This window comes from Rhinoderma darwinii, chromosome 7 (assembly GCF_050947455.1).
Source record: "Rhinoderma darwinii isolate aRhiDar2 chromosome 7, aRhiDar2.hap1, whole genome shotgun sequence".
In the NCBI taxonomy this organism is placed as follows: domain Eukaryota; kingdom Metazoa; phylum Chordata; class Amphibia; order Anura; family Rhinodermatidae; genus Rhinoderma; species Rhinoderma darwinii.
In genome coordinates, this window is record NC_134693.1 from 75,221,832 (window position 1) to 75,248,931 (window position 27,100).

General features: G+C 42.3%; 1 protein-coding gene across 2 annotated transcripts in view; it reads left to right on the top strand.

The window, feature by feature from the left end:
* The window catches only part of IFT56 (intraflagellar transport 56), a 195,363-nt gene that overhangs the window by 159,844 nt on the left and 8,419 nt on the right, over positions 1 to 27,100 (top strand). For both annotated transcript variants that reach the window (XM_075832289.1, XM_075832288.1), the window contains 2 exons: positions 7,499 to 7,582; positions 9,204 to 9,273. In XM_075832289.1, the coding sequence (XP_075688404.1) occupies positions 7,499 to 7,582; positions 9,204 to 9,273 (154 nt within the window). The remainder of the gene's footprint in view (positions 1 to 7,498; positions 7,583 to 9,203; positions 9,274 to 27,100) is intronic.

The following is a 27,100-nucleotide window of genomic DNA, read 5'->3' on the forward strand; positions in this document are numbered from 1 at the left end:
CACTGTCCATATATGGACAGAGATGTCAGGTTCAACCCCAGAGCTGGAGTCCCGGGCAGAGCGCTAGTATTCTCTTCCTGGGACTCCAGCTGTGCTCCTGACATCACTGGGACTCCTGCTCTGGGGAAGCCCCTGACATCATTGTCGATGTATGGACAGCGATGTCAGAGGCTTCCCTAGAGTCCCAGGGCAGAGCCTATACTAGTGCTCTGCCCGGGACTCCAGCTCTGGGGAAGCCCCAGACATCGTGTGTCCAAACATGGACACCGATATCAGGGAATTCCACACAGTCCCGGAGCAGAGCCGATACTAGCGTTCTGCCCGGGTCTCCGCTCTGGGGAAGACCCTGACACACTGTCCATGTATGGACCGTGATGTCAGGCAATTCCACAGAGTCCCGGAGCAGAGCCTATACTAGCGCTCTGCACGGGACTCCGTCTCTGGGGAAGCCCCAGAAATCGTGTGTCCAAACATGGACACCGATGTCAGGGAGTTCCACAGAATCCCGGAGCAGAGCCTATACTAGCGCTCTGCTCGGGACTCCACTGTGGGGAAGACCCTGACACACTATCCATATATGGACAGCGATGTCAGTGAATTCCCGAGAGTCCCGGAGCAGAGCCTGTACTAGTGCTCTGCACGGGACTCCGGCTCTGGGGAAGCCCCAGACATCGCTGTTCATATGTGGACAGTGATGTCAGGGAATTCCAGAGTCTCGGAGCAGAGCCTATACTAGCGGCTCTGTGTCCCGGGGGCCGCGTGCTTGAGAGCCCTGATCTATGTTATGAGGAAAGATTAAAAGAATTAAACCTATTTATCCTTGAAGAAAGATGACTAAGGGGGGACATGATTAACTTATATAAATATATGAACGGCACATACAGAAAATATGGTGAAATCCTGTTCCATGTAAAACCCGCTTAATAAACAAGAGGGCACTCCCACCGTCTGGAGAAAAAAAAGGTTCAACCTGCAGAGACGACAAGCCTTCTTTACTGTGAATCTGCAATAGTCTACCGTAGGAGGTCAAAGCAGGGACAGTAGATGGCTTTAAAAAAGGATTAGATAATTTCCTAGAACAAAAACATATAATCTCCTATGTCAATGTGTGGACATTTTTCCATTCCCTTTTCTCATCCCTTGGTTGAACTTGATGGACATGTCTTTTTTTTTCAACCGTACTATGTAACCATTAAAACCAAGCATTGATGACTCATATCTAGAAACCTGATCCATCAAGGATCAACTTAGACAATGGTCCCAAAATATTTGAAAGTGGTTTAGAACAACTTCATGCATATATTTAAACCAACTAAATAAAAATAGAACTCATAAAACCCACAAATGCACCATAAGCAGAATATTATGAATTTAAAATATACATTTTATTAGATAAATTTAAAATTCAGAATAGAAAAAGAATATGGATACAACTCTGAACCAGTTAACACTCAGATTATGCAACATCAATACAGTAACAACTTTATTGGATATATGATCCTAATGAATGTGTAACATTGAAAAAGTGAATGTAGGTAGCCACAATTGTATTAATCAACAGACAGAATGCCTCTGTGTGTCTGGATAAAACTAGTTATAAGTAAGTGCAATGTTGCGCAAGTATAATAGACTAAGCTATAATACAGGCCTAGAGGTTTACAAAATCAAAGACCAAGTGAAACAATATGATAAGAGCATAGTAGGTGCTATTATGCCTAGATTTATATATACAGGTTAGGTTACTATAACCATAATCGGCAAGTGAATATAATAAGGTGTGACCAGGATTTTGAAAAATAAAGAATTTAAAAAAAGGACAAGCAGTAAAGTGGTGGCTTACCAGGGAAGGTATTTTGGGAATGTAACCGCCTCGACTCACGTTTTACTAAAGTTCTCCTCAGGAGGCGTAATTAACAGTGGAGAGGGAGACAGCTCATATGGGAAATCTAAACCAATCAAATTGTATCTAGGCTTACATGTGATGTAGATACGTCACAGAGCAATCATCAGCAGCTGTAGCTGTGAATCAAAAATTATCCACGCCTCGTATGGTCAGCTGATCGGGCCTGCAATGTGATGTATATCATGTGATATCGAAATCCCTTCACTAGCTCGTGTTCCCCGGACACGTGTACGTGACCAAACTGGCGGCGCAAGCTCAGATCGTCCCACCATGATGGAATTAACGGACGCAATCCCACCGACCAATGCGCGAGGAGGGAGGCCCCATCCAGCTGGGTACACTTCAGAAGTGAGGGGGCAGTCTCTCCACACCCATCTATATGTGGAGGAACAGCATGACGCTGGTGGAGGAAGCTTCTGAACATGCGCACTGGTGATCGCTATATCGCGACCCGAGCGGCTGAGAGAATGGAGGTAGATATGACAGTGAATACAGTGAATATATGCTGCTTATATTCTTTGAAAAAAGTGTATGTATGTATGTCTGATCTTTCAAATTTTAGCCCTTCTTGCTGTCACTTGGGGGTAGGTGGATAAGCAGTCTTTAAAAGCTGAATCGGCAAGTAAAACTCGCCAATGTCTTTTAAAAAATGTCCAGCATATTTCGCCATTGAGTGGTAAGTGGTAATCATCCTAACTGGCTCATGGTCTGTCTTAAATTTTATATTGGGACAGAGGAGGTTTTGTCTAGTTTTAGACGGCGCTCTGTTGTATCCCATTTTGATGCTTCTATTTGAGAAGCCTCTCTCCTGGAACCTGGTCTTAAGATCTTGTGCTTTGTCTTCAATTTTTTTAGCTGTAGAGCATATTTGCTTCATGTGTAGGAATTGTCCTATTGGAATTCCTCTTATTGTAGATAGAGGATGTGCCGATTTTGCATGTAAAAGTGAATTTACTGATTTTGCTTTTCTAAAGACGTCTGTCTCAAGATCTCCTAAATCATTAATCTGAATCTCTTCCACATTTATATGTCAATTTGACATTAATGTCATTGTTGTTGAGTTTCTTCATTAGAGTCTCCAACTCATCACTTGGCCCCTCCCAAATGAACAGCACATCATCAATGTATCTAATCCAGTTGTGGACTTTCTCAATTCCAGTAATAGGGTCTGTGATGAAAATTTCCCTCTCCCAGGCTCCTAGAAAAATTTTCTCATATGACAGCGCAAAGGAGGCCCCCATGGCAGTGCCCTGTATTTGCAGAAAATACCGATCTTTCAAAATGAAAAAATTATGTGTTAGAATAAACTCTAAAAGAGTAAGACATACCTTACATAGGTCCTCCGCCAGATTGGTAGATCTTAATGCTTGGGACACTGCCTGAAGGCCATCTGTGTGCCGTATTGACGTATACAGCGATTCAACGTCAGTTGTCACCATAGTGATGTAAGAATCTAGATTCATGCGTTCCATACGATTCAGAACAGCGGTCGTGTCTTTAACGAAAGAAGGTAATTCAGCAACTATAGGTTTAAGGTATAATTAAACAAGAGAAGTCTCACAGGACACAACAGTATAAGGTGGGATACAAAAATCTCAACCACCTAGAATTTTGCGAAGATACGGACTCCAAGCAATATCATATAAACAAGAGAAAAAAAGAGTCCAAAGTATCAAAATGTTTAAAGAAGTACAAAATCTTTATTGAACAACACATGAGAATCTAAAATACACTGTATAACTAGATCATCATCAATGGAAGTATATTTTGATAAAAATTGGGTACAGGCAATGCATGACATAAATGAAAGTTCAATACAAGTAATGTATGCTATTAATGGGATCACTCTTAAAAACATACTCATGTGAGTAGACATAGGTTAGGACAGAAAAGTAAAAAAGAAAGAAAGTGGAAGTAAGATGTAAGTAATCCTAGTTCCTGTCAAAAAAACATAAGGAGTGTCCTAGTTTTGACTACAGCTTGAAACAATCATAGTCAAATGCTTACCCATAATCAGTGGTGTAGTGGTATGACCCAGTAGGTAAAGTGATGTCCCAACGCGCATTTCGCATATCGCTTCTTCCCCCGAAGAAGCGATACGCGAAACGCGCCTTTGATAATAGATTGGTTTGTGCTGTTGTCAGTGTATATTGATATAAATTAATTACCTGTGGTCCATCCCCCTTCCTAAGTTTGCTGTCCTTCATTAGTCGATCTGCATTTTTAAGTTTTCCTGTGCATTTATTTTTTGGACTTGTGACGTCCTGACCGATTTTTACGCATTCTATATGACAGAGAGTTGTTGGAGCTATTACTTTCAGCTACTGATGATGCCAAAGAGATTGATGTTGTCCTTTGTCTGGGATTGTTGGACCGTTTTTGCCACTTAAACACCCTGTTCTGCTCATAGTCCCTGATATCTCGTTGAAGTTTTTTAGTTTTGACTTCACTCATTTCTTTTTCTCAAAAGAAAACACTTTTTCTAGTTCTTGGTGGAATATTTGTAATTTATTTTCACTCTTTATCTAACTGTTTCTGTAATTGGTCAATTTTCATCTCGACCACACCGATATCTAGCGCATTAGCCTCAATAATCAGCTGAATAAGGGTACGGGAGCACGTAGTGACAGAGTCTATCCATTTTTGTTTAATCAATTTGTTTTCAACCCCCACACTGGGGTATATTTGAATATGCAGACCTCTGGGTAATATTTTTCTACTCATAGTTTTCTAAAGATGCGTGGTTCCACCAAAGTTTGATTATTTTTTGTGCCACCCTTCCTTCAAACTATGCTTTTGTTCCTTGTTTTTCTGTGAATCCTCAGGTAAAAACAAAGTTGATCCTTCCTTAACCCTTTCAGGACCAAGCTCATTTTGGCCTTCAGGACCAGCCCCATTTTTTCAAATCTGACGTGTCACTTTATGTGGTAATAACTTTGGAATGCTTTTACCTAGCCAAACAATTCCAAGATTGTTTTCTCGTGACATACTGTACTTTATGTTAAAACATTTGGTCGATAAATTCAGTATTTATTTGTGAATAATGCCAAAATTTAGAGAAAATTTGCAAAAATTAGCATTTTTCTAAATTTAAACGTATCTCCTTGTAAAACAGATAGTAATACCACACAAAATAGTTACTACCTAACATTTCCCATATGTCTACTTTATGTTTGCATCGTTTTTTTTGAACTTTTATTTTTCTAGGATGGTACAAGACTTAGAACTTTAGCAGCAATTTCTCATATTTTCAAGAAAATATGAAAAGGCTTTTTTTTTTCAGGGACCAGTTCAGTTCTGAAGTGGCTTTGAGGGGCCAATATAGTTGATAACCTTAAAAAACACCCCATTTTAAAAACTGCACCCCTCAAAGTATACAAAACAGCATTCAGAAATTCAGAAAGTGTTTTAACCCTTCAGGCGTTTCATAGGAATTAAAGCATTTTTTTTACTGAAATTCATTTGTAATACATTTTTTTCTGTAACACAGAAAGTTTTACCAGAGAAATGCAACTCAATATTTAGTACCTAGATTCTGCAGTTTTTAGAAATATCCCATATGTGGCCCTAGTGTGCTAATGGACTGAAGCACAGGCCTCAGAAGCAAAGGAGCACCTAGAGGATTTTGGGGCCTCCCTTTTTTTTTAGAATATATTTTAGGCACCATGTCATGTTTGAAGAGGTCTTGTGGTGCCTAAACAGTGGAAACCCCCCAAAAGTGACCCCATTTTGGAAACGACACCCCTCAAGGAATGTATCTAGGGCTATAGTTAGCAATTTGACCCCACCGTTTTTTTGCTAAATTTATTTGAATTAGTCTGTAAAAATGCAATTTTTTTTTCTGAAAAATATAGAATTTTTTAATTTTTACAAGGAATAAAGGAGAAAAAGCACCCCAACATTTGTAAAAGAATTTCTCCAGATTATGGTGATACCCCATTTGTGGTAATAAACTGCTGTTTAGACCGACAGCAGGGCTCAGAAGGGAAGGAGCGCCATTTGGATTTTGGAGCACAGATTTTGCTGGAATGGTTTTCAGTGCCATGTTGCATTTGAAAAGCACTGTAGGGACCAAAACAGTGAAAACCCCCCAAAAGGGACCCCATTTTGAAAACTACATCCCTCAAGGAATTTTTTAGGGCTACAGTTAGAATTTTGACCCCACAGGTTTTTTGCTGAATTTATTGGATTTAGTCTGTGAGGATGAAAATCTACTTTTTCTCTGAAAAAACATAGAATTTTCAAATTTTTACAAGGAATAAAGGAGAAAAAGCACCCCAACATTGGTAAAGAAATTTCTCCCGAGTACGGCAAAATCCTCATGTGTGGTCATAAACACACATTTGGACACAAGGCAGGGCTTAGAATGGCAGGAGCACTACTTGGCATGCAGACTTTGCTTGATTGGTTTTTAGGCCCCATGCCGCTTTTGCAGAGCCCCTGAGGTACTAGTACAGTAGAAACCCCTGAGAAGTGACTCTATTTTGGAAACTGCACCTCTCAGGGCATTCATCTAGGGGTGTAGTGATTATTTTGACCCCACCGGTGTTTCATAAATTTTATTAGAATTAGGCAGTGAATCTTGAATTGTACCACTTTTGGTTAATTTACCTTTTACTATTGATGATAAGACAGATTTTCTGTCATAATACTGTGCGCTTTTTCTTTATATATGAAACGTGTTCCATCTGCTATGTGTTGTTCACAGTATACATGTACATTGTTATTTTTGTTTTTACTATTATCTAACTGATATTTTGTATGTTCTTTATTTCAATAAAACTTTTAAAATTACAAAAAAAAAAATAGAATTAGGCAGTGAAAATGAAAAATATTTTTTTTTTCAAAAGTATGTAGATTTAGCTCCCAATTTTTTATTTTCACGAGGGGTAATAGGAGAAAAATCACCACACAATTTGTTACTCAATTTCTCCTGAGTATGGCAATATCCCATGTGTGTCCCTAAACTGCTGTTTGGCACATGGCACAGCTCAAAATAGAAGGAGCGCCATTTGGCTTTTAGAGCGCAGATTTTGCTGGATTGGTGTATGGGCGCCATGTCGCGTTTGCAGAGCCCCTGAGGTACCAGAGTACAGTAGAAACTCCAGAAAAGTGACCCCATTTTGGAAACTACACCCCTCAAGGCATTTATCATTTGCATGGCCATATGGCAGGGCTCAGGAGTGAAAAAGCACAATGCGCATTTAAGGCCTATTTTGGTGATTTTCGCAGCATTGGCCCACAATTGCAGGGCTCTGGGGTTAAATAGTAAAACAAACCCCCAAGTAGTGACCTCTATTTTGGAAACTGCACCTCTCAAGGCATTTTTTTGACTCCACAGGTTTTTTTTAAAATTTATTGGAAATGAATGCTCAGCGGATGATGCAAAGTGAAAATTTTTCTTTGCGCAATTGACAAAATGTTTGCTAATCTCATACATCCAAAACAGACATAAGGCATATGTATTCTATAAATTCTTTTCCAAATTTAGATTGCTTTTTTAAGTGACGTTAATTGTTTAAATGGTCATTAAAAGGTATTCCTCGATAGTAAAAACAAAAAAAATCCAGTTTATTGTTTTATCTTTAAATTCAGAGTTACTTCTACAATGATGATACCTTTAATTTTAACTACGCTCAAGCCAAGGCTGCAGCTGGAAATTACAAGGAAGCTGAGGAGGTGAGTTCATAATGACTTGAAATTTCATAAAGTTTGGCATGAAAATATTTGAAGGAGCTATAGGCCTTTTTGTGTCTCTAAAGAATAAAAATTTACCTTAATAGGGCTTAGGCCCCATGCACACGAACGTGCTTTTGCGGCCGCAATTCCCCCGAAAATCCACGGGAGAATTGCGGCCCCATTCATTTCTATGGGCCCATGCACACGACCGTGGTTTCCACGGTCCGTGCATTGCCCAGGATCCTGGACCGCAGAAAGAACGGACGTGTTATTATGGCCGTGTAGGCTCATAGGAAATAATGGACGCGGCCATGTGCACGGCCCTCGATGTGGGTGCGGCTCACGGGTGACACTCCACCCCCGGCCGACCTGGCTACGGTCGTGTGCATGAGGCCTAAAACATGCTGAGCATAGAGTAAATAAGGCTCCATGCACACGACTGTGTTTGGTCCGTGATATACGGTCCGCTTGTCGGCCGCATGTCCCGGACCGAACACAGTGCAAAGAGCCGGGCTCCTAGCATAATACTTATCTATGACACTAGCTGTCACTGCCTGTCCACGGAACTACTGTCCCGTATGGAAAACATGATTACAGTACGAGACAGTTGTCCCGCAGCGGCAGTGACACCTAGCGTCATAGATAAGTATGATGCTAGGAGCCCGGCTCACTACACCGTGTTCGGTCCGGGACATGCGGACCGTATATCACGGACCGAACACGGTCGTGTGCATTATTACATCGGTGTTATCTGTTTACTATACTATTTGTTTATATGAAAAGAGATTTACATAAGGTTTCTTTCACACTACAATTAGTATACGTTTACCCCTCTTCTGTCAAAGGAAGAGAGGATCGAAGGATGAAACGGAAAGCAATGGTTCCATAAGGCTAAGTTCACACTAGTGTTAGTATACGTTTATGTCTCTTCCATGTGAGGAAGAGAGGATTGAAACATTAAATGGAAAGCAACGGTTCTGATAGAATTACTTTTGATTTCAATGGTAATTCTTTTGTATCAGTTGCCTTCCGTTTGTCTCCGTTCGCTCGGTTTCCGTTTTTTTGACGGAAGCAAAATTGCAGTCTGCATAACTTTTTGTTTCCGTGAAAAAACGAAAACCTAGTGAACGGAGACAAATGGAATGCAACTGAAACAAAAGAATTACCATTGAAATCAATGGTAATTCTAACGGAACCGTTACTTTCTGTTTAATCTTTCGATCCTCTCTTCCTCTAATGGAAGAGACGTAAATGTATACTAACGCTAGTGCGAAAGAAGCCTTAGAATTACCATTGATTTCAATGGTAATACTGTTGTTCCAGTTCTTTTCCATTTGTCTCCGTTTACTACGTTTTTTGTTTTTTTCAAGTTCTGCAGACAGCACTTTTGCTTCCGTCATAAAAACGGAGACCTAGCGAATGGAGGCAAGCGGAAAGTAATGGTAATCAATGGTAATTCTAACGGAACCGTTGCTTTCCGTTTAATCTTTCGATCCTCTCTTCCTCTGACGGAGGAAAGGTAAACGTATACTAACGCTAGTGTGAACTTAGCCTCATGTGCAAAGTGAAATACGAATTCTCTGTGTATTGTTCATTTTATTCTTGATCACTTCCCTCTTAGGTATTCCTACTAATTCAGAGTGAGAAGATAAAAAATGATTATATTTATCTGGGCTGGCTTGGTCGGTGTTGTAAGTACTTAAATATAGTTATAAATTAACCCTAGGGCCAGGCGATTATGACCTAAATCAAAATCACTATTAATTGAACATGTAAGCTCGATTACGATTAATAAATTATTTTAGGCCACACCCCTTTTGTATGTCACACACCCCTATTTGCATGCCACGCCATTTAATTACTATAGATCCCCTGAGCCTTCTGTATACTATTGTATATAATATACCCCCTGACACTGCCCCTCACACAGTATAATGCCCCCATAGCTGCCCCCCATACAGTATAATATACAGGGATGATAGAGGTTATATACAGGAATGATGGGGGTTATATACAGGGATGATGGGGCTAATATATAGGGATGCTGGGGGTTACATACAGGAATGATGAAGGTAATATACAGGTAATATGTCATCCCTGTATATAACAAACCATCATTCGTGTATATATCATTGGGACGGGCATTTAGGCTAAACAAGAAATAAATAGGGTGGGCATTGAGGACTCCGTGGACCAATAAGCTGCCTGAAGTGACGTCATTGCGCCTGTTTTTGCTGAGCCGTGAGAGGCTGGCGTTATACAGTGAATAGTAGAGCATGGCGTTCTCCTACTCTATCATAGGATTCAACTGTTTCTGCGATAATGAGGACTCAGATACAGTTGAAACTGGAAAGAAAAACAAAATGCAAAAGATGGCCTCGGTTATCTGTCCTCAATTATACGACTGTAATATCCTGAAGAATTAAGGACACAGCCTGTTTTCACCTAATGGACTAGGCCATTTTTTTTCTAATCTGACATGTCACTTTATGTGATAATAACTTTGGAATGCTTTTGTTTTTTCAAGCGATTCTGAGATTGTTTTCTCGTAAAAAATTGTACTTTAACCCCTTCCCGCCGGATCACGTACAGTAACGTCAAGAAAACTGGTGTCTTACCGCATTTTCACGTTACTGTACGTCATGGAGATGAAGCTGGCTCAGGAGCTGAGCCAGCGACATCACCGCCGGGTGACAGCTGTATGTTACAGCTGGCACCCTGAGGTATCGGGCAGGACCAGAGCTAGCCTCCGATCCGACCGATTAACCCCTCACATGCTGCGTTCAATAGAGATCGCAGCATGTGAGGAGTTTATAGCCACCGGCACCCCAGCAACGTGATCGCTGGGTTGCCGGTGGCTGCAAAGGCGATCGGAGGGCTAATGCTTACCTCCCGGTCCGCCAGTAACGGAATCCTCCTATGCCCCGTCGTCGGCGGGGCCCAGGAGGCTTCCGGTACCATCGGCAAGATGGTGCCGGCTCAGCTTCCGGCTCAGAAGCTGAGCCGGCGTCATCAGCAGTGGGTGTCCGCTGTATGTTACAGCGGACACCCCGATCTATCGCCAGGAACCGGAGCTAGCTCCGATTCCTGGCATTAACCCCTTCGATGCAGCGATCCATTGTGATTGCTGCATCCTAGAGGTTTGAAGAAAATCGGCAGCCTTGCCATGCAATGGCAAGGCTGGCGACTGTTACTATGGCAACAGGATCCCTAACAATGGACTCCTGTCTGCCATTACGTAAGCTGATTAGGCCCCGCCCAGAGGCGGAGCCTGATCGGCTTTCTGTCAGTGAACAACTGACAGTTCCAATACATTGCACTACATAGGTAGTGCAATGTATTAGAACATCAAACAAACAGTTGGACATTCAAGTCCCCTAGTGGGACTAAAGAAAAGTGTAAAAAAAGTAAAAATAAAAGTTGTAAAACATACAATAAAAGTTTCAAATAATAACACAAAACACAATCGCCCTTTTTCACTTATCAAGTCATTTATTATTGAAAAAAATAATAAAGCCATACATATTTGGTATCGCAGCGACCGTAACGACCTGAACTATAAAAATATGATGTTATTTATCCAGCGCAGTGAACGCCGTAAAAAATAAAATAAAAAACACTGCCATAATTACTGTTTTTTTGGTCACTGTCTTCCAAAAATTTTAATAAAAAGTGATCAAAAAGTCGCATGTATCCAAAAATGGTACCTAAAAAATCTATACCTCGTCTCACAAAAAACAAACCCTCACAGAGCTCCATCGACGAAAAAATTTAAAAGTTATGGCTCTCACAACATCGCGACAGAAAAAATACATTCTCTTTCCAAAAGTAATTTTATTGTGCAAAAAGTTATAAAAAAGTTCTATAAATTTGGTATCGCCTAAATCGTACTGACCCGCAGAATAAAGGTAACATGTAGTTTATAACGTACGGTGAACGCTGTTTATAAAAAAAAAGTGGCACAAGCTGGGCACGACATATTTGACACTGAATTGGCATATCTAGGGAAAAATTTAAATTTGTACCTTCCGCAGTGCAATCATTTATGGAAAAGACACGTGGGGTGAAAATGCTCACTACACCTCTTAATAAATGCCTTGAGGGGTGCAGTTTCCAAAATAGGGTCACTTCTCAGGGGTTTCTTTTATTATTTCACATCAAAGCCTCTGCAATTGTGAACCAATACTTTATATGTCGCCAAATTAGGCCTCAATTTTACACGATACTCTTTCACTCCTGAGCCCTGTCGAATGTCCAGGCAAAAGATTAGGGCCACATGTAGGGTGATTCTAAAACAGGGAAACACCGCATAATAATTGAGAGCTGTCTTGTTATGGTGGCACAAGACGGGCACCACATATTGGCGTATCTAAGGAAAAATTCCCATTTTCATTCTCCCACATCGTGTGCACACGAATTTCTGCAAAACACCTGTGGGGTTAACATGCTCACTACATCCCTAGGTGAATACCTTGAGGGTGTTGTTTCCAAAATGGGGTCACTTCTGGGGGGATCCACTGTTTTGGTCCCACAGGGACTTTGCAAATGCAACATAGCGACCAGAAACCAAATGCAGCAAAATCTGTACACCAAAAGCAAATGGCGCTCCTTCCCTTCTGAGCCCTGCCGTGTGCCCAAACAGCATTTTATGACCAGATGTGGGGTATTGCCGTACTCCAGAGAAGTTGCTTTACAAATGTTGGGGTTCTTTTTTTCCTTTATTTGTTGATAAAATTAAAAATTTGGAGCTAAAGCTACGTCTTATTGAAGAAAAAGGATTTTTTTTATTTTCACTGCCCAATTCTAATAAAATCTATGAAACACCTGTGGGGGCAAAATGCTCACTACACCCCTACATGGATTCCTCAAGGGGTGTAGTTTTCTCAATGGAGTAACTTTTTTGGCGTTTTCACTGTTTTGGTCCGTCAGGGGCTTTGCAAATGCGACATGGCCTCCGCAAACCATTCCTGCTAAATTTGAGATCCAAAAGCCAAATAGCGCTCTTTCCCTTCTAAGCTCCGCCGTGTGCCCAAACATCCGTTTATAACCACATGTGGGGTATTGTTTTACTCGGGAGAAATTGCTTTACAAATGTTGTGGTGCTTTTTCTCCTTTAGTCCTCGTGGAAATTAGAAAAAATTAGCTAAACCTACATTATCTTTGAAAGAATGACGATTTTCATTTTCTCGGCCTACTTCCAATAATTTCTGCAAAAAGCTGCGGGGTGAAAATGCTCACTATACCCCTAGATAATTTCCTCAAGGGGTGTAGTTTCCCAAATGGGGTCATTTTTGGTGGATTTCCACTGTTTTGGCACCGAAAGAGCCCTTGAAACCTGACATGGTGCCTTAAATATTTTCTAATAAAAAGGAGGCCCAAAATCCACAAGGTGCTCCTTTGCTTCCGAGGCCGGTGCTTCAGTCCATTACCGCACTAGGGCCACATGTGGGATATTTCTAAAAACTGCAGAATCTTGGCAATAAATATTGAGTTGCATTTCTTGGGTAAAAACGACTGTGTTACAAAAAAAATAGATTAAAAATGAATTTCTGCAAAAAAAAATGAAATTTGAAAATTTCACCTCTACGTTGCTTTAATTCCTGTGAAACGTTTAAAGGGTTAAGAAACTTTCTAAATGCTGTTTTGAATACTTTAAGAGGTGAAGTTTTTAAAATGGGGTGACTTTTTGGGGGTTTCTAATATATAAGGCCCTAAAAGCCGCTTCACGACTGAACTGGCCCCTGTAAAAATAGCCTTTTGAAATTTTCTTGAAAATGTGAGAAATTGCTGCTAAAGTTCTAAGCCTTGTGACGTCATAGAAAAATAAAAGGACGTTCAAAAAACGATGCCAATCTAAAGTAGACATATGGGGGATGTTAATTAGCAACAATTTTGAGTGGTATAACTGCCTGTCTTACAAGCAGATACATTTACATTTAGAAAAATGTTAATTTTTGCAATTTTTCACAAAATTTTGGTGTTTTTCACTGGTAAGTATTGAATTTAACGACCACATTTTTCCACTATCATAAAGTCCAATGTGTCACGAGAAAACAATCTCAGAATCGCTTTGATAGGTAAAAGCATTCCGGAGTTATTACCACATAAAGTGAAATATGTCAGATTTGAAAAAATGGGTCTGGTCCTGAAGGCCAAAATGAGCTTGGTCCTGAAGGGGTTAAGTTAGTGGTAAAATTTGGTCGATCCATTCAGTGTTTATTTGTAAAAAAAATACAAAAATATAGAGAAAATTTGCAACAATTTGCATTTTTCTAAATTTAAATGTATCTAATACCACACAAAATATTTACTAGTTAACATTTCCCATATGTCTAATTTATGTTGGCATTGTTTTTTGAACAGTCTTTTATTTTTTCAGGACATTATAAGGCTTAGAACTTTAGCAGGAATTTCTCACAATTTCAGGAAAATTTCAAAAAGCTATTTTTTCAGGGACCAGTTCGGTTCTGAAGTGACTTTGAGGGCCCTATAAAACTCCCCTTTTAAAAACTGCACCCCTCAAAGTATTCGGAACAGCATTTAGAAAGTTTCTTAACCCTTTTGGTGTTTCACAGGATAAAAAAGCAAAGTGTAACGACGGGGGTAGATAAACGAACAAGTGAGCCCTAATCTACCCGCCACTCTGTCCCTGCCTACTTGCAACGACCCGCCCTAGGCGACGGGGTACAACTGGGCGTCGGTCCCCACGCTCAGCAAGTGCACGAGACAAACATACAAGGGAATACAAAGCAAAGGGAAAGGGGCAGTTGCCCACGGCAACACCGTGAGCAACCAGAGTGGTGAACGAGCCAAGTCAAACCAGGAGAGCACGAGGTACCAAACGCAGAGCAGGAGAGTAGTCAGTAAGCCAGGGTCAGTATGGAGCAGGATCAAATAGTAGGAGCTGTAGCTGGGCCAGGAAACCACACGGAAAGAATCACAAGCAAGGAGGAACAGGAAAGGCAGGTATAAATAGACAGAGGGCGGGAGCTAGCTGAGTCTGGCCAGGCTGCGATAGGCTCTCCCAGCCTGCCAGCCTGAGTGGTGGAAGCTGGAGTCAGTCTCAGAGACATAGACCCAGGTGATGACTGATTACCTATGGGCGTTAACCCCGAAGCTGTGCCTGGCAGATCCTTTACAGTACCCCCCCTTTTATGAGGGGCCACCGGACCCTTTCTAAGTGGACCTGGTTTATTGGGAAAAAGAAGGTGGAACTTCCTGACCAATACCCCAGCGTGAACATCCCGGGCGGGTACCCAAGTCCTCTCCTCAGGCCCGTATCCTCTCCAATGGACCAGGTACTGAAGGGAGCCTTGGACCATCTTGCTGTCCACAATCTTGGCTACCTCGAATTCCACCCCCTCTGGGGTAAGAACGGGAACAGGAGGTTTCCTCGAGGGAGCCAAGTACGGGGAGCAGCGTTTAAGGAGGGAGGCATGAAACACGTCGTGTATACGAAAAGATGGGGGTAACTCCAGCCGGAAGGAGACAGGATTGAGGACTTCAATGACCTTATACGGCCCAATAAACCGGGGAGCAAACTTCTTGGACGGGACCTTAAGACGCAAGTTCCTAGACGATAACCACACCAGATCCGCGACCATAAACAAGGGGTTAGCAGAACGTTTTCTATCAGCCTGAGTTTTTTGTACGCTCTGGGACGCCTCTAGGTTCTTCTGAACCTGGGCCCAGACTGTGCACAGTTCCCGATGAACGACCTCTACCTCGGGATTGTTGGAACTACCAGGTGAAACGGAGGAGAACCGTGGATTAAACCCAAAATTACAGAAAAAGGGGGAGACCCCTGACGCGTTACTGACCCGGTTATTAAGAGAAAATTCAGCGAGGGGAATGAATGAGACCCAATCATATTGACAGTCTGAGATAAAACACCTTAAATATTGTTCTAGAGATTGATTAGTCCTCTCCGTTTGGCCATTGGTTTCAGGATGGAAGGCAGAGGAGAAGGACAGATCAATCTCCAACTTTTTACAGAAGGCTCTCCATAACAAAGAAACAAATTGTACCCCTCTGTCCGAAACAATATTGACAGGGACCCCATGGAGACGCAGGATGTGTTTGACAAACAAGGTAGCTAACGTCTTGGCGTTGGGTAGTTTCTTGAGGGGCACAAAGTGGCACATCTTACTGAAGCGGTCTACTACCACCCACACCACCGACTTGCCTTGGGATGGAGGCAAATCGGTGATAAAATCCATGGAGATATGTGTCCAAGGTCTCTGGGGAATGGGCAACGAACGTAGTAAGCCCGCTGGTCGGGACCTGAGAGTCTTGGACCTAGCACAAACCTCACAAGCGGCGACGTAGGCCTTAACGTCTTTAGGCAACCCAGGCCACCAATCGTTTCTGGCAATAAGGTGTTTGGTACCCAGGATGCCTGGATGACCAGATAGTGCGGAGTCATGATTTTCCCTAAGTACCCTTAGCCGGTATTGCAAGGGAACAAACAGCTTGTCCTCAGGAAGGTTCCCGGGAGCTGAACCTTGATCAGCCGCAATTTCAGAGACTAAATCAGAATCAATAGAAGAAATGATTATACCGGGAGGCAAAATACAAGCAGGATCTTCCTCCGAAGGACGGCTGGCCATGAAGCTACGCGACAGTGCATCGGCCTTAATATTTTTAGACCCAGCCCTATAGGTAACCAAAAAGTTGAATCTGGTAAAAATTAGCGCCCATCGAGCTTGTCTCGGGTTTAGCCTCCGGGCAGATTCTAGGAAAACCAGATTCTTGTGGTCGGTAAGGACCGTTACCTGGTGCCTTGCCCCCTCCAGGAAGTGGCGCCACTCTTCAAATGCCCATTTAATGGCTAAGAGTTCGCGGTTGCCAATATCATAGTTACTCTCAGTGGGGGAAAACTTCCTGGAGAAGTAGGCACAGGGGCGGAGATGGGTGAGGGACCTGGTACCCTGGACAAGACAGCCCCCACTCCCATCTCGGATGCGTCAACTTCCACGATAAATGGCTCCATTTGGTTGGGCTGAACCAGCACCGGGGCCGAGATAAAGCACTTCTTAAGGACCTCAAAAGCCTGGACAGCCTCAGGAGGCCAGTGGAGGAGATCAGCACCTTTGCGAGTGAGGTCTGTAAGAGGCTTAGCGATGACCGAGAAGTTAGCAATAAATCTCCTGTAATAATTAGCGAACCCCAAAAAACACTGTAACGCCTTCAGGGAGGCAGGTTGCCCCCATTCCGCCACAGCCTGAACCTTGGCGAGGTCCATGCAGAATTCATGAGGAGTGAGGATTTGACCCAAAAATTGTATCTACTGTACCCCAAACACACATTTTTCGGTTTTTGCAAACAGTTTGTTTTCCCGAAGGACCTGGAGCACCTTCCTGACATGCTCAATGTGGGAGGACCAGTCCTTGGAAAACACCAGTATGTCATCAAGGTATACTACAAGAAATATCCCCAGGTAATCTCTCAAAATCTCATTTATGAAATTCTGGAAGACCGCCGGAGCGTTACACAACCCAAAGGGCATGACGAGGTATTCGAAATGACCTTCGGGCGTGTTAAACGCAGTCTTCCACTCATCCCCCTCTTTGATGCGGATAAGGTTATACGCCCCCCGTAGATCAAGCTTAGAGAACCATTGGGCCCCCTGAACCTGATTAAAGAGATCAGGAATCAAAGGAATGGGATACTGGTTCCTTACAGTGACCTTATTCAGGTTACGGTAGTCAATGCATGGCCTAAGACCACCATCCTTCTTCCCTACGAAGAAGAAGCCAGCACCAACCGGAGAAGTAGAGGGGCGAATGTAACCCTTGGCCAGGCTTTCCTGGATATACTCTCTCATGGCTTCACGTTCGGGACAAGAAAGATTAAATATCCTACCCTTAGGAAGCTTAGCTCCTGGTACCAATTCGATAGCGCAATCGTATTCTCTATGAGGAGGTAACACTTCGGAGGCCTCCTTAGAGAAAACATCAGCGAAGTCCTGAACAAACTCCGGTAGCGTGTTCGCCTCCTCAGGGGGAGAAATAGAATTAACAGAAAAACATGACGTCAAACATTCATTACCCCATTTGGTAAGCTCCCCAGTATTCCAGTCAAACGTGGGATTATGCAACTGCAACCAGGGAAGGCCTAAAACCAAATCGGACGATAATCCCTGCATCAACAGTACAGAGCACTGCTCCAAATGCATGGAGCCAACAAGGAGTTCAAAAACAGGGGTATGCTGTGTAAAATAACCATTAGCAAGAGGAGTGGAGTCGATACCCACTACCGGGACAGGTTTAAGCAAATCAATCAAAGGCATAGCAAGAGACATAGCAAATTCCACAGACATGATATTAGCAGAGGACCCTGAATCCACGAAGGCACTGCCGGTAGCAGACCTACCACTAAAAGAGACCTGAAAGGGAAGCAAGATCTTATTACGTTTCATATTTACGGGAAATACCTGTGCGCCCAAGTGACCTCCCCGATGATCACTTAGGCGCGGAAGTTCTCCGGCTGCATTCTTACGCTTAGGACAGTTGTTCACTTGATGCTTGTCATCCCCACAGTAGAAGCAGAGACCATTCTTCCTGCGGAAATCTCTACGTTGTTGGGGGGACACGGAGGCCCCGAGTTGCATAGGTACCTCAGAGTCTTCCGGGGAGGAACGAAGCAACGGAACCTCGGAAGACATCATGGGGGAGTCGGAGGAGAAAACACATAAACGTTCACGTTGTCGTTCCCTGAGACGTCGGTCAAGTCGTACCGCTAAAGCCATAACCTGATCTAGGGAGTCAGAAGAGGGATAGCTAACTAGCAGGTCTTTAAGGGCGTTTGACAGACCCAACCTAAACTGGCACCTTAAGGCAGGGTCATTCCACCGAGAAGCTACGCACCACTTCCTAAAGTCAGAACAATACTCCTCAATAGGTCTCTTACCCTGACGTAAGGTCACCAGCTGACTCTCGGCAAAGGCAGTCCTGTCAGTCTCGTCATAAATGAATCCGAGAGCAGAAAAGAAACGATCAACGGAGGAAAGTTCAGGGGCGTCAGGAGCCAAGGAGAAGGCCCACTCTTGGGGCCCTTCCTGGAGCCGGGACATAATTATACCCACCCGCTGGTTCTCAGAACCTGAGGAATGAGGCTTTAATCGGAAGTAAAGCCTACAACTCTCCCGAAAGGAGAGAAAAGCCCCCCGGTCCCCTGAGAACCGGTCGGGCAACTTGAGGTGGGGTTCAAGAGGTGAGATGAGGGGGACTACCATGGTAGCATCAGGCTGGTTGACCCTCTGAGCCAGGGCCTGGACCTGTAGGGAGAGCCCCTGCATTTGCTGAGCCAGGGTCTCAAGGGGGTCCATAGTAGTGACAGGGACCAGGGTAGACTAGGTATGGGCTTGTGATTATGTAACGACGGGGGTAGGGAAACGAACAAGTGAGCCCTAATCTACCCGCCACTCTGTCCCTTCCTACTTGCAACGACCCGCCCTAACACTGGCCTCCTAGTCTGCCAAGTATGGTAACCCATTAGGCCACACACTGAGGCGAAGTCTAAGGCTGGGTTCACACGAGCATGTTACGTCCATAATGGACGGATCATATTTCGGCCACAAGTCCCGGACCGAACACACTGCAGGGAGCCGGGCTCCTAGCATCATAGTTATGTACGATGCTAGGAGTCTCTGCCTCGCTGCAGGACAACTGTCCTGTACTGTAATCATGTTTTCAGTATGGGACAGTAGTTCCACGGAGAGGCAGGGACTCCTAGCATCGTACATAACTATGATGCTAGGAGTCCGGCTCCCTGCAGTGTGTTCGGTCCGGGACTTGCGGCCGAAATATGTTCCGTCCATTATGGACGTAACATGCTCGTGTGAACCCAGCCTAATAGGCTTGCCGTCAGTGTATAACTGACCGCTCTAATACATTGCACTACGTGGGTAGTGCATTGTATTAGAATAAAAATCAGAGGTGCAGCAGGTTTTTAAGTACCAAAGTGGGACAAAAAGAAAAGTTACTAAAAATGTTGTACAAAAGTATAAAAGTTATAAGTTAAAAAAACAAACTTCCTTTTTTCCTATAATAAGTATTTTATTAAAGGAAAAAATGAAAACTTTAAAAAAAAGTATACGTATTTGGTATCACCGCATTCGTAACAACCCAAATATAAAACTGTAATGTTATTTTTCCCGTACGGTGAACACTGAAAAAAATAAGAACCATAAAAAACTATGCCTGAATAGCAATCTTTTTGGTCACAACCCCTCCCAATGTACCCCAAAATAGTACGAATAAAAACTACAACCCGTCCTGCAAAAAACAAGTCCTTATACTGATTTTTTTACTGAAAATTAAAAAAAATGGCTCTCAGAATATGGTGACACAAAAAATGTAATGATTTAAAAAAAAAAAAAAGTTATTTTATTGTGCAAAAGCTGCAGAGCATAAAAAAAAAACTATATACAGTGAAGGAAATAAGTATTTGATCCCTTGCTGATTTTGTAAGTTTGCCCACTGTCAAAGTCATTGAACAGTCTAGAATTTTTAGGCTAGGTTAATTTTACCAGTGAGAGATAGATTATATAAAAAAAAATTAAAAAAAATCACATAGTCAAAATTATATATATTTATTTGCATTGTGCACAGAGAAATAAGTATTTGATCCCCTACCAACCATTAAGAGTTCAGCCTCCTCCAGACCAGTTACACGCTCCAAATCAACTTGGTGCCTGCATTAAAGACAGCTGTCTTACATGGTCACCTGTATAAAAGACTCCTGTCCACAGACTCAATTAATCAGTCTGACTCTAACCTCTACAACATGGGCAAGACCAAAGAGCTTTCTAAGGATGTCAGGGACAAGATCATAGACCTGCACAAGGCTGGATTGGGCTACAAAACCATAAGTAAGACGCTGGGTGAGAAGGAGACAACTGTTGGTGCAATAGTAAGAAAATGGAAGACATACAAAATGACTGTCAATCGACATCGATCTGGGGCTCCATGCAAAATCTCACCTCGTGGGGTATCCTTGATCCTGAGGAAGGTGAGAGCTCAGCCGAAAACTACACGGGGAGAACTTGTTAATGATCTCAAGGCAGCTGGGACCACAGTCACCAAGAAAACCATTGGTAACACATTACGCCGTAATGGATTAAAATCCTGCAGTGCCTGCAAGGTCCCCCTGCTCAAGAAGGCACTTGTACAGGCCCATCTGAAGTTTGCAAATGAACATCCGGATGATTCTGAGAGTGATTGGGAGAAGGTGCTGTGGTCAGATGAGACTAAAATTGAGCTCTTTGGCATTAACTCAACTCGCCGTGTTTGGAGGAAGAGAAATGCTGCCTATGACCCAAAGAACACCGTCCCCACTGTCAAGCATGGAGGTGGAAACATTATGTTTTGGGGGTGTTTCTCTGCTAAGGGCACAGGACTACTTCACCGCATCAATGGGAGAATGGATGGAGCCATGTACCGTCAAATCCTGAGTGACAACCTCCTTCCCTCCACCAGGACATTAAAAATGGCTCGTGGCTGTGTCTTCCAGCACGACAATGACCCGAAACATACAGCCAAGGCAACAAAGGAGTGGCTCAAAAAGATGCACATTGAGGTCATGGAGTGGCCTAGCCAGTCTCCAGACCTTAATCCCATCGAAAACTTATGGAGGGAGCTGAAGATCCGAGTTGCCAAGCGACAGCCTCGAAATCTTAATGATTTACAGATGATCTGCAAAGAGGAGTGGGCCAAAATTCCATCTAACACGTGTGCAAACCTCATCATCAACTACAAAAACCGTCTGACTGTTGTGCTTGCCAACAAGGGTTTTGCCACCAAGTATTAAGTCTTGTTTGCCAAAGGGATCAAATACTTATTTCTCTGTGCACAATGAAAATAAATATATATAATTTTGACAATGTGATTTTCTTTTTTTTTTTTTATATAATCTACCTCTCACTGGTAAAATTAACCTAGCCTAAAAATTCTAGACTGTTCATGTCTTTGACAGTGGGCAAACTTACAAAATCAGTAAGGGATCAAATACTTATTTCCTTCACTGTGCATATGGTATTGCCGTAATCATATCGACCCGCAGAATAAAGTATGTAAAATGTAATTTATAGCCCACGGTGAACACTGTAAAAATATATTGTCCGAATTACTGGTTTTTGGTCACCTTGCTTGACAAAAAAATGGAACAAAAAGTGATCAAAAAAATCGCATGTACCCCAAAATGATACTAATAAAAAACTGCAGATTGCCCCGCAACAAATAAGACCTCACACAGTTCCTGTGGAGAAAAAAAAATAAAGCTCTGGCTCTCAGAATATGGCAAAGTGTGTTCCAAAAGCGGATAAGATTGGGCACCATTTATCAGTGCGAAACTGGACACATCTCTGTGGATTATTATTTATTTACTGCATTATTATACCCTCTTATTATACCCTGATGTACTCCGCACAGTTTACGTATGTCCCCGCATTATAAACTGAAATACCAGTAAAACCCCAAACAGAACTACTACCAAGCAAAATCTGCACTCCAAAAGCCAAATGGCGCTCCCTCCCTTCTGGATCCTACAGTGTGCACAAACAGCAGTTTACTTCCACATATATGGCATCGCCATACCCGGGAGAACCCCCTTAACCGTTTATGAGATATTTGTCATCAGTGGCACAAACTGGGCACAGGATATTGTGCAAACATAATGGCATATCAGTGGAAAATTGCAATTTTTACTTTGCACCATCCGTTGCGCATTAATTTCTAATGAAAAAACACCTGTGGGGGGCAAAATGCTTACTACACCCCTTAAGATGCCCTAAGGGTGTGGTTTGCAAAGTAGGGGTCACTACTTGGGGGTTTGTTTTACTATTTGACCTCCGAGTCCTGCAGTTGTGGGCCAATCCTGTGAAAATAACCAAAATAGGCCTAAAATGCGCATGGTGCTCATCAATTCTGAACCCTGTCATATGTCCAGGCAAATGATAAATGCTTTGAGGGTACAGTTTCCAAAATGGCATCACTTCTTTCACTGTACTCTCATACCTCAGCGGTTTTGCAAATGTGACATGGCACCCAAATATCAATCCAGCAAAATCTGCATGCCAAATAGCTCTCCTGCCTTTCTGAGCCCTGCCATGTGCCCAAACAGCAGTTTTTGACCACATATGGAGTATTGCCGTACTTGGGAGTAATTGCTTTATAAATTTTGGGCTGCTTTTTCTCCTTTATCCCTTCTGAAAATGAAAAAGATCCACATTTATGTGGAAAAAATGTTGAGATTTATTTTCACGTCCCAATTCCAATAAATTCTGCAAAAGACCTGTGGGGTCTAAATGCTCACTATATGCCTAGATAGATTCCTTGAATGGTGTAGTTTCCCAAATGGCGTCACTTTTGAAGAGTTTCGACTGTTTTGGTTCCTCAGGGGCTTTGCAAATGCGACATGGCATCTGAAAACCATTCCAGCAAAACTTGAGCTCCAAAAGCCAAATATGGCTCCTTCCCTTCTGAGCCCTGCTGTGTGTCCGAACAGCAGTTTATTACCTCATGTGGGATATTCCAGTAATCAGGAGAAATTTTTATTTATTTTTTACAAATGTTGGGGTGCTTTTTCTCCTTTATGCCTTGTAAAAATGGAAAAAATTCTACGTTTTATTGGAAAAAAATTAGATTTTCATTTTCACTGCCTCATTCAACTAAATTCAGCAAAAAAAACCTGTGGGGTCAAAATGCTTCTATTTTATGAAAAAGATAATAATTTGTAAATTACACCACAACTTTAGTTTAATTCCTGTGAACTGCCTAAAGGGTTAAGAAATGTTCTAAATGCTGTTTTAAATACTTTGAGGGTGTATTTTTTCAAATGGTGTGATTTATAGGGGGTTTCTAATATATAGGGCCCTCAATGCCACTTCAGAGCTGAACTGGTCCCTAAAAAAAAAATTCTTGAACATGTGAGAAATTGCTGCTAAAGTTCTAAGCCTTGTATTGTCCTAGAAAAATAAAAGGATGTTCAAACAACCATGCCAACATAACGTAGACATATGGGAAATATTAATCTAGTAAATATTTTGTGTGGTATTACTATCTGTCTTACAAGCAGATACATTTAAATTTAGAAAACTGCAAATTTTCTCTAAATTTTGGTGTTTTTCCACAAATAAACACAGAATGTATTGACCAAATTTTACCACTAACTTAACCCCTTCCCCCTGCTTGCATTCTGGGCCCTAATGACCAAGCCATTTTTTAAGTTTTTCCATCGTCACATTTGAAGAGCTATAACTATTTTATTGTTCCGCCGATGCAGTTGTATGAGGGCTTGTTTTTTGCGGGACGACTTGTAGTTTTTATTGGTACCATTTGAGAGTAGATGCGACTTTTTGATCACTTTTTATCACATTTTTTTTAAGTCAGGATTAACAGAAAACAGCAATTTTTCCATTGTTTTTTATTTTATTTTTTACAGCGTTCACCTTGTGGGTTAAATAATGTAACAGCTTTATAGTCTGGGTCGTTACGGACGTGGCGATACCAAATATGCGTAACCTTTTTGCTTTATTGTGTTTTTTTAATAATAAAGCAGTTTGTAAGGGGAAAAAGTGGGTTTTTCATTTTTTTTCACATTTTTTTGAATTAACTTTATTCAACTTTTTTTTTTTACTTGTCCTACTAGGGGACTTTCATATGCGATCATCCGATCGCATTTATAATACACTGCAATACTTTTGTATTGCAGTGTATTACTGCCTGTCCGTTTAAAACGGACAGGCATCTGCTAGGTCATGCCTCCGGCATGACCTAGCAGGCATTCATTACAGGCAGACCTGGGGGCCTTTATTAGTCCCCCGGCTGCCATCGCAGACACAGACACTCGGCGATCTTATCGCCGGGTGTCGGTGGGAGAGAGAGGGAGCTCCCTCCCTCTCTCCAAAACCACTCAGATGCGGTGCACGCTATTGTGCACCGCATCTGAGGGGTTAAACGGGTGAGATCGATACGAATATCGATCTCACCCGGCAGAGCAGGGACGCTCCCCAGCAGGGAGATTTCACGGCTCCCTGCTCTGTTTACTCTATTCTAATGCAGCGCCGTGGAATAGCGGCGCTGTAGAATAAAGCCCATTAATGACCGCCGTGAAAAGGCTAATCGGCGGTCATTAAGGGGTTAAAGTACAATGTGTCACGAGAAAACAATCTCAAATTTGCTTGAAAAAATAAAAGCATTCCAAAGTTATTACCATATAAAGTGACACATGTCCTGAACGTGCCATCTAGTCCACGTCCTTAACCCCTTCCCGACATCCGCCGTATATATACGGTGCACACCGGGTGGGGTAATATGGAGCGGGCTCACGGGCTTAGTCCGCTCAATAGAGCGAGTGTGTCGGCTGTGTGTTACAGCCGACACTTTCGGGTTACGAGCGGGATCTCGCTTTAGCGCGATCCCGCTTGTTTAACCCGTTAAATGCCGCGTTCAATAGAGATCGCGGCATTTAAATTACTAAAAACAGGGGGGCGACCCCCTGTAACGTCTCAACAGCCCCCCCGCGGCGAGATCGGGGGGAGCCGTTGGTTCACACGGCTTCCTGGGGGTCTGACGAAGTCCCCCAGTTCCGCCATCTTGGTACTCCTATGAAGCTCTGCCTCCGGCAGGGCTTCATAGGAGACTGTCAGAATCACGATATACTGCAATACATTAGTATTGCAGTATATCGTGCAAGCGATCTAACAATCGCTGGTTGAAGTCCTAGGGGGACTAATAAAAAATTTAAAAATGAGTTAAATAAAGTTGTTTTTTTTTTTGTGTAAAAAAAATAAAAATATTAAAAGTTCAAAAAAAAAACCTTTTCCCAGTTTCCCCCTAGAGCATAGTAAAAAATTAAATAAATAAACATAATTGGTATCGCCGCGTCCGTAAAAGTCTGAACTATCACAATATATCATTATTTAACCCGCACGGTGAACGCCGTAAAAAAAAAAATTGTAAACGCCAGAATCTCTATTTTTTGTTCACCTAATCTCCCACAAAAAATGAAATAAAAAGTGATCAAACCGTCACATTTACACCAAAATGGTATTATTAAAAACTACAGCTTATCCCGCAAAAAATAAGCCCTCATACCACTTAATCGACGGAAAAATAAAGACGTTACGGCTCTCGGAATTTGGCGAAACAAAATAAATGTTCTTTTTTACACTTAGGTTTTTACTTGTAAAAGTAGTAAAATATAGAAAAACCTACACATATTTGGTATCGGCGTAATTGTATTGACCCATAGAATAAAATGAATATGTTATTTTAATTGTACAGTGAATTCCGTAAAAATGGCGCGCAAAAAACCATGGCGGAATCGCTGTTTTTTTTCATTTTCTACCCCACAAATAATTTTTTTCCCGTTTCCTAGTACATTATACGGCAAAATAAATGGTGCTACGAAAAACTACAACTTGTCCCGCAAAAATCAAGCCCTCATAGTACTATATCGACGGAAAAATAAAGGCGTTATGGCCTTTGGAAGGTGGGGAGGGAGAAACTAAAATGAAAATCTGAAAAAGGGCTGCGGCGTGTAAGGGTTAAAGAGGCTCTGTCACCAGATTTTGCAACCCCTATCTGCTATTGCAGCAGATCGGCGCTGCAATGTAGATTACAGTAACGTTTTTATTTTTAAAAAACGAGCATTTTTGGCCAAGTTATGGCCATTTTTGTATTTATGCAAATGAGGCTTGCAAAAGTACAACTGGGCGTGTTGAAAAGTAAAAGTACAACTGGGCGTGTAGTATGTGCGTACATCTGATGAGAAGTATCATCCACTTCTCTTCAGAACGCCCAGCTTCTGGCAGTGCAGATCTGTGACGTCACTCACAGGTCCTGCATCGTGTCGGCCACATCGGCACCAGAGGCTACAGTTGATTCTGCAGCAGCATCAGCGTTTGCAGGTAAGTAGCTACATCGATTTACCTGCAAACGCCGATGCTGCTGCAGAATCATCTGTAGCCTCTGGTGCCAATGTGTCCTCGCTCGTCTGACACGATGCAGGACCTGTGAGTGACGTCACAGCGTGATCTCTCGAGAACACGGCTGTGTCTGCACTGCCAGAAGCTGGGCGTTCTGAAGAGAAGTGGATGATACTTCTCGTCAGAACGCCCAGCTAGTAAAAGTAGTAAACACACCCCGATGTACGCACATAATACACGCCCACTTGGACTTTTACTTTTCAACACACCCAGTGGTACTTTTGCAAGCCTCATTTGCATAAATACAAAAATGGTCATAACTTGGCCAAAAATGCTCGTTTTTTAAAAATAAAAACGTTACTGTAATCTACATTGCAGCGCCTATCTGCTGCAATAGCAGATAGGGGTTGCAAAATCTGGTGACAGAGCCTCTTTAAGCTGTTAAAGTGTACCTATACTTTCAAAAATCCTTTGACATGTCATAGTGACATAGTGACAGTCTTTCACCCAGACGTTAGACTAGCGCTTCTCCATTCAAAAGTAGTTATAGATGTTCCCCTTGAGTGTCAGCACAGTCATTCCAATGG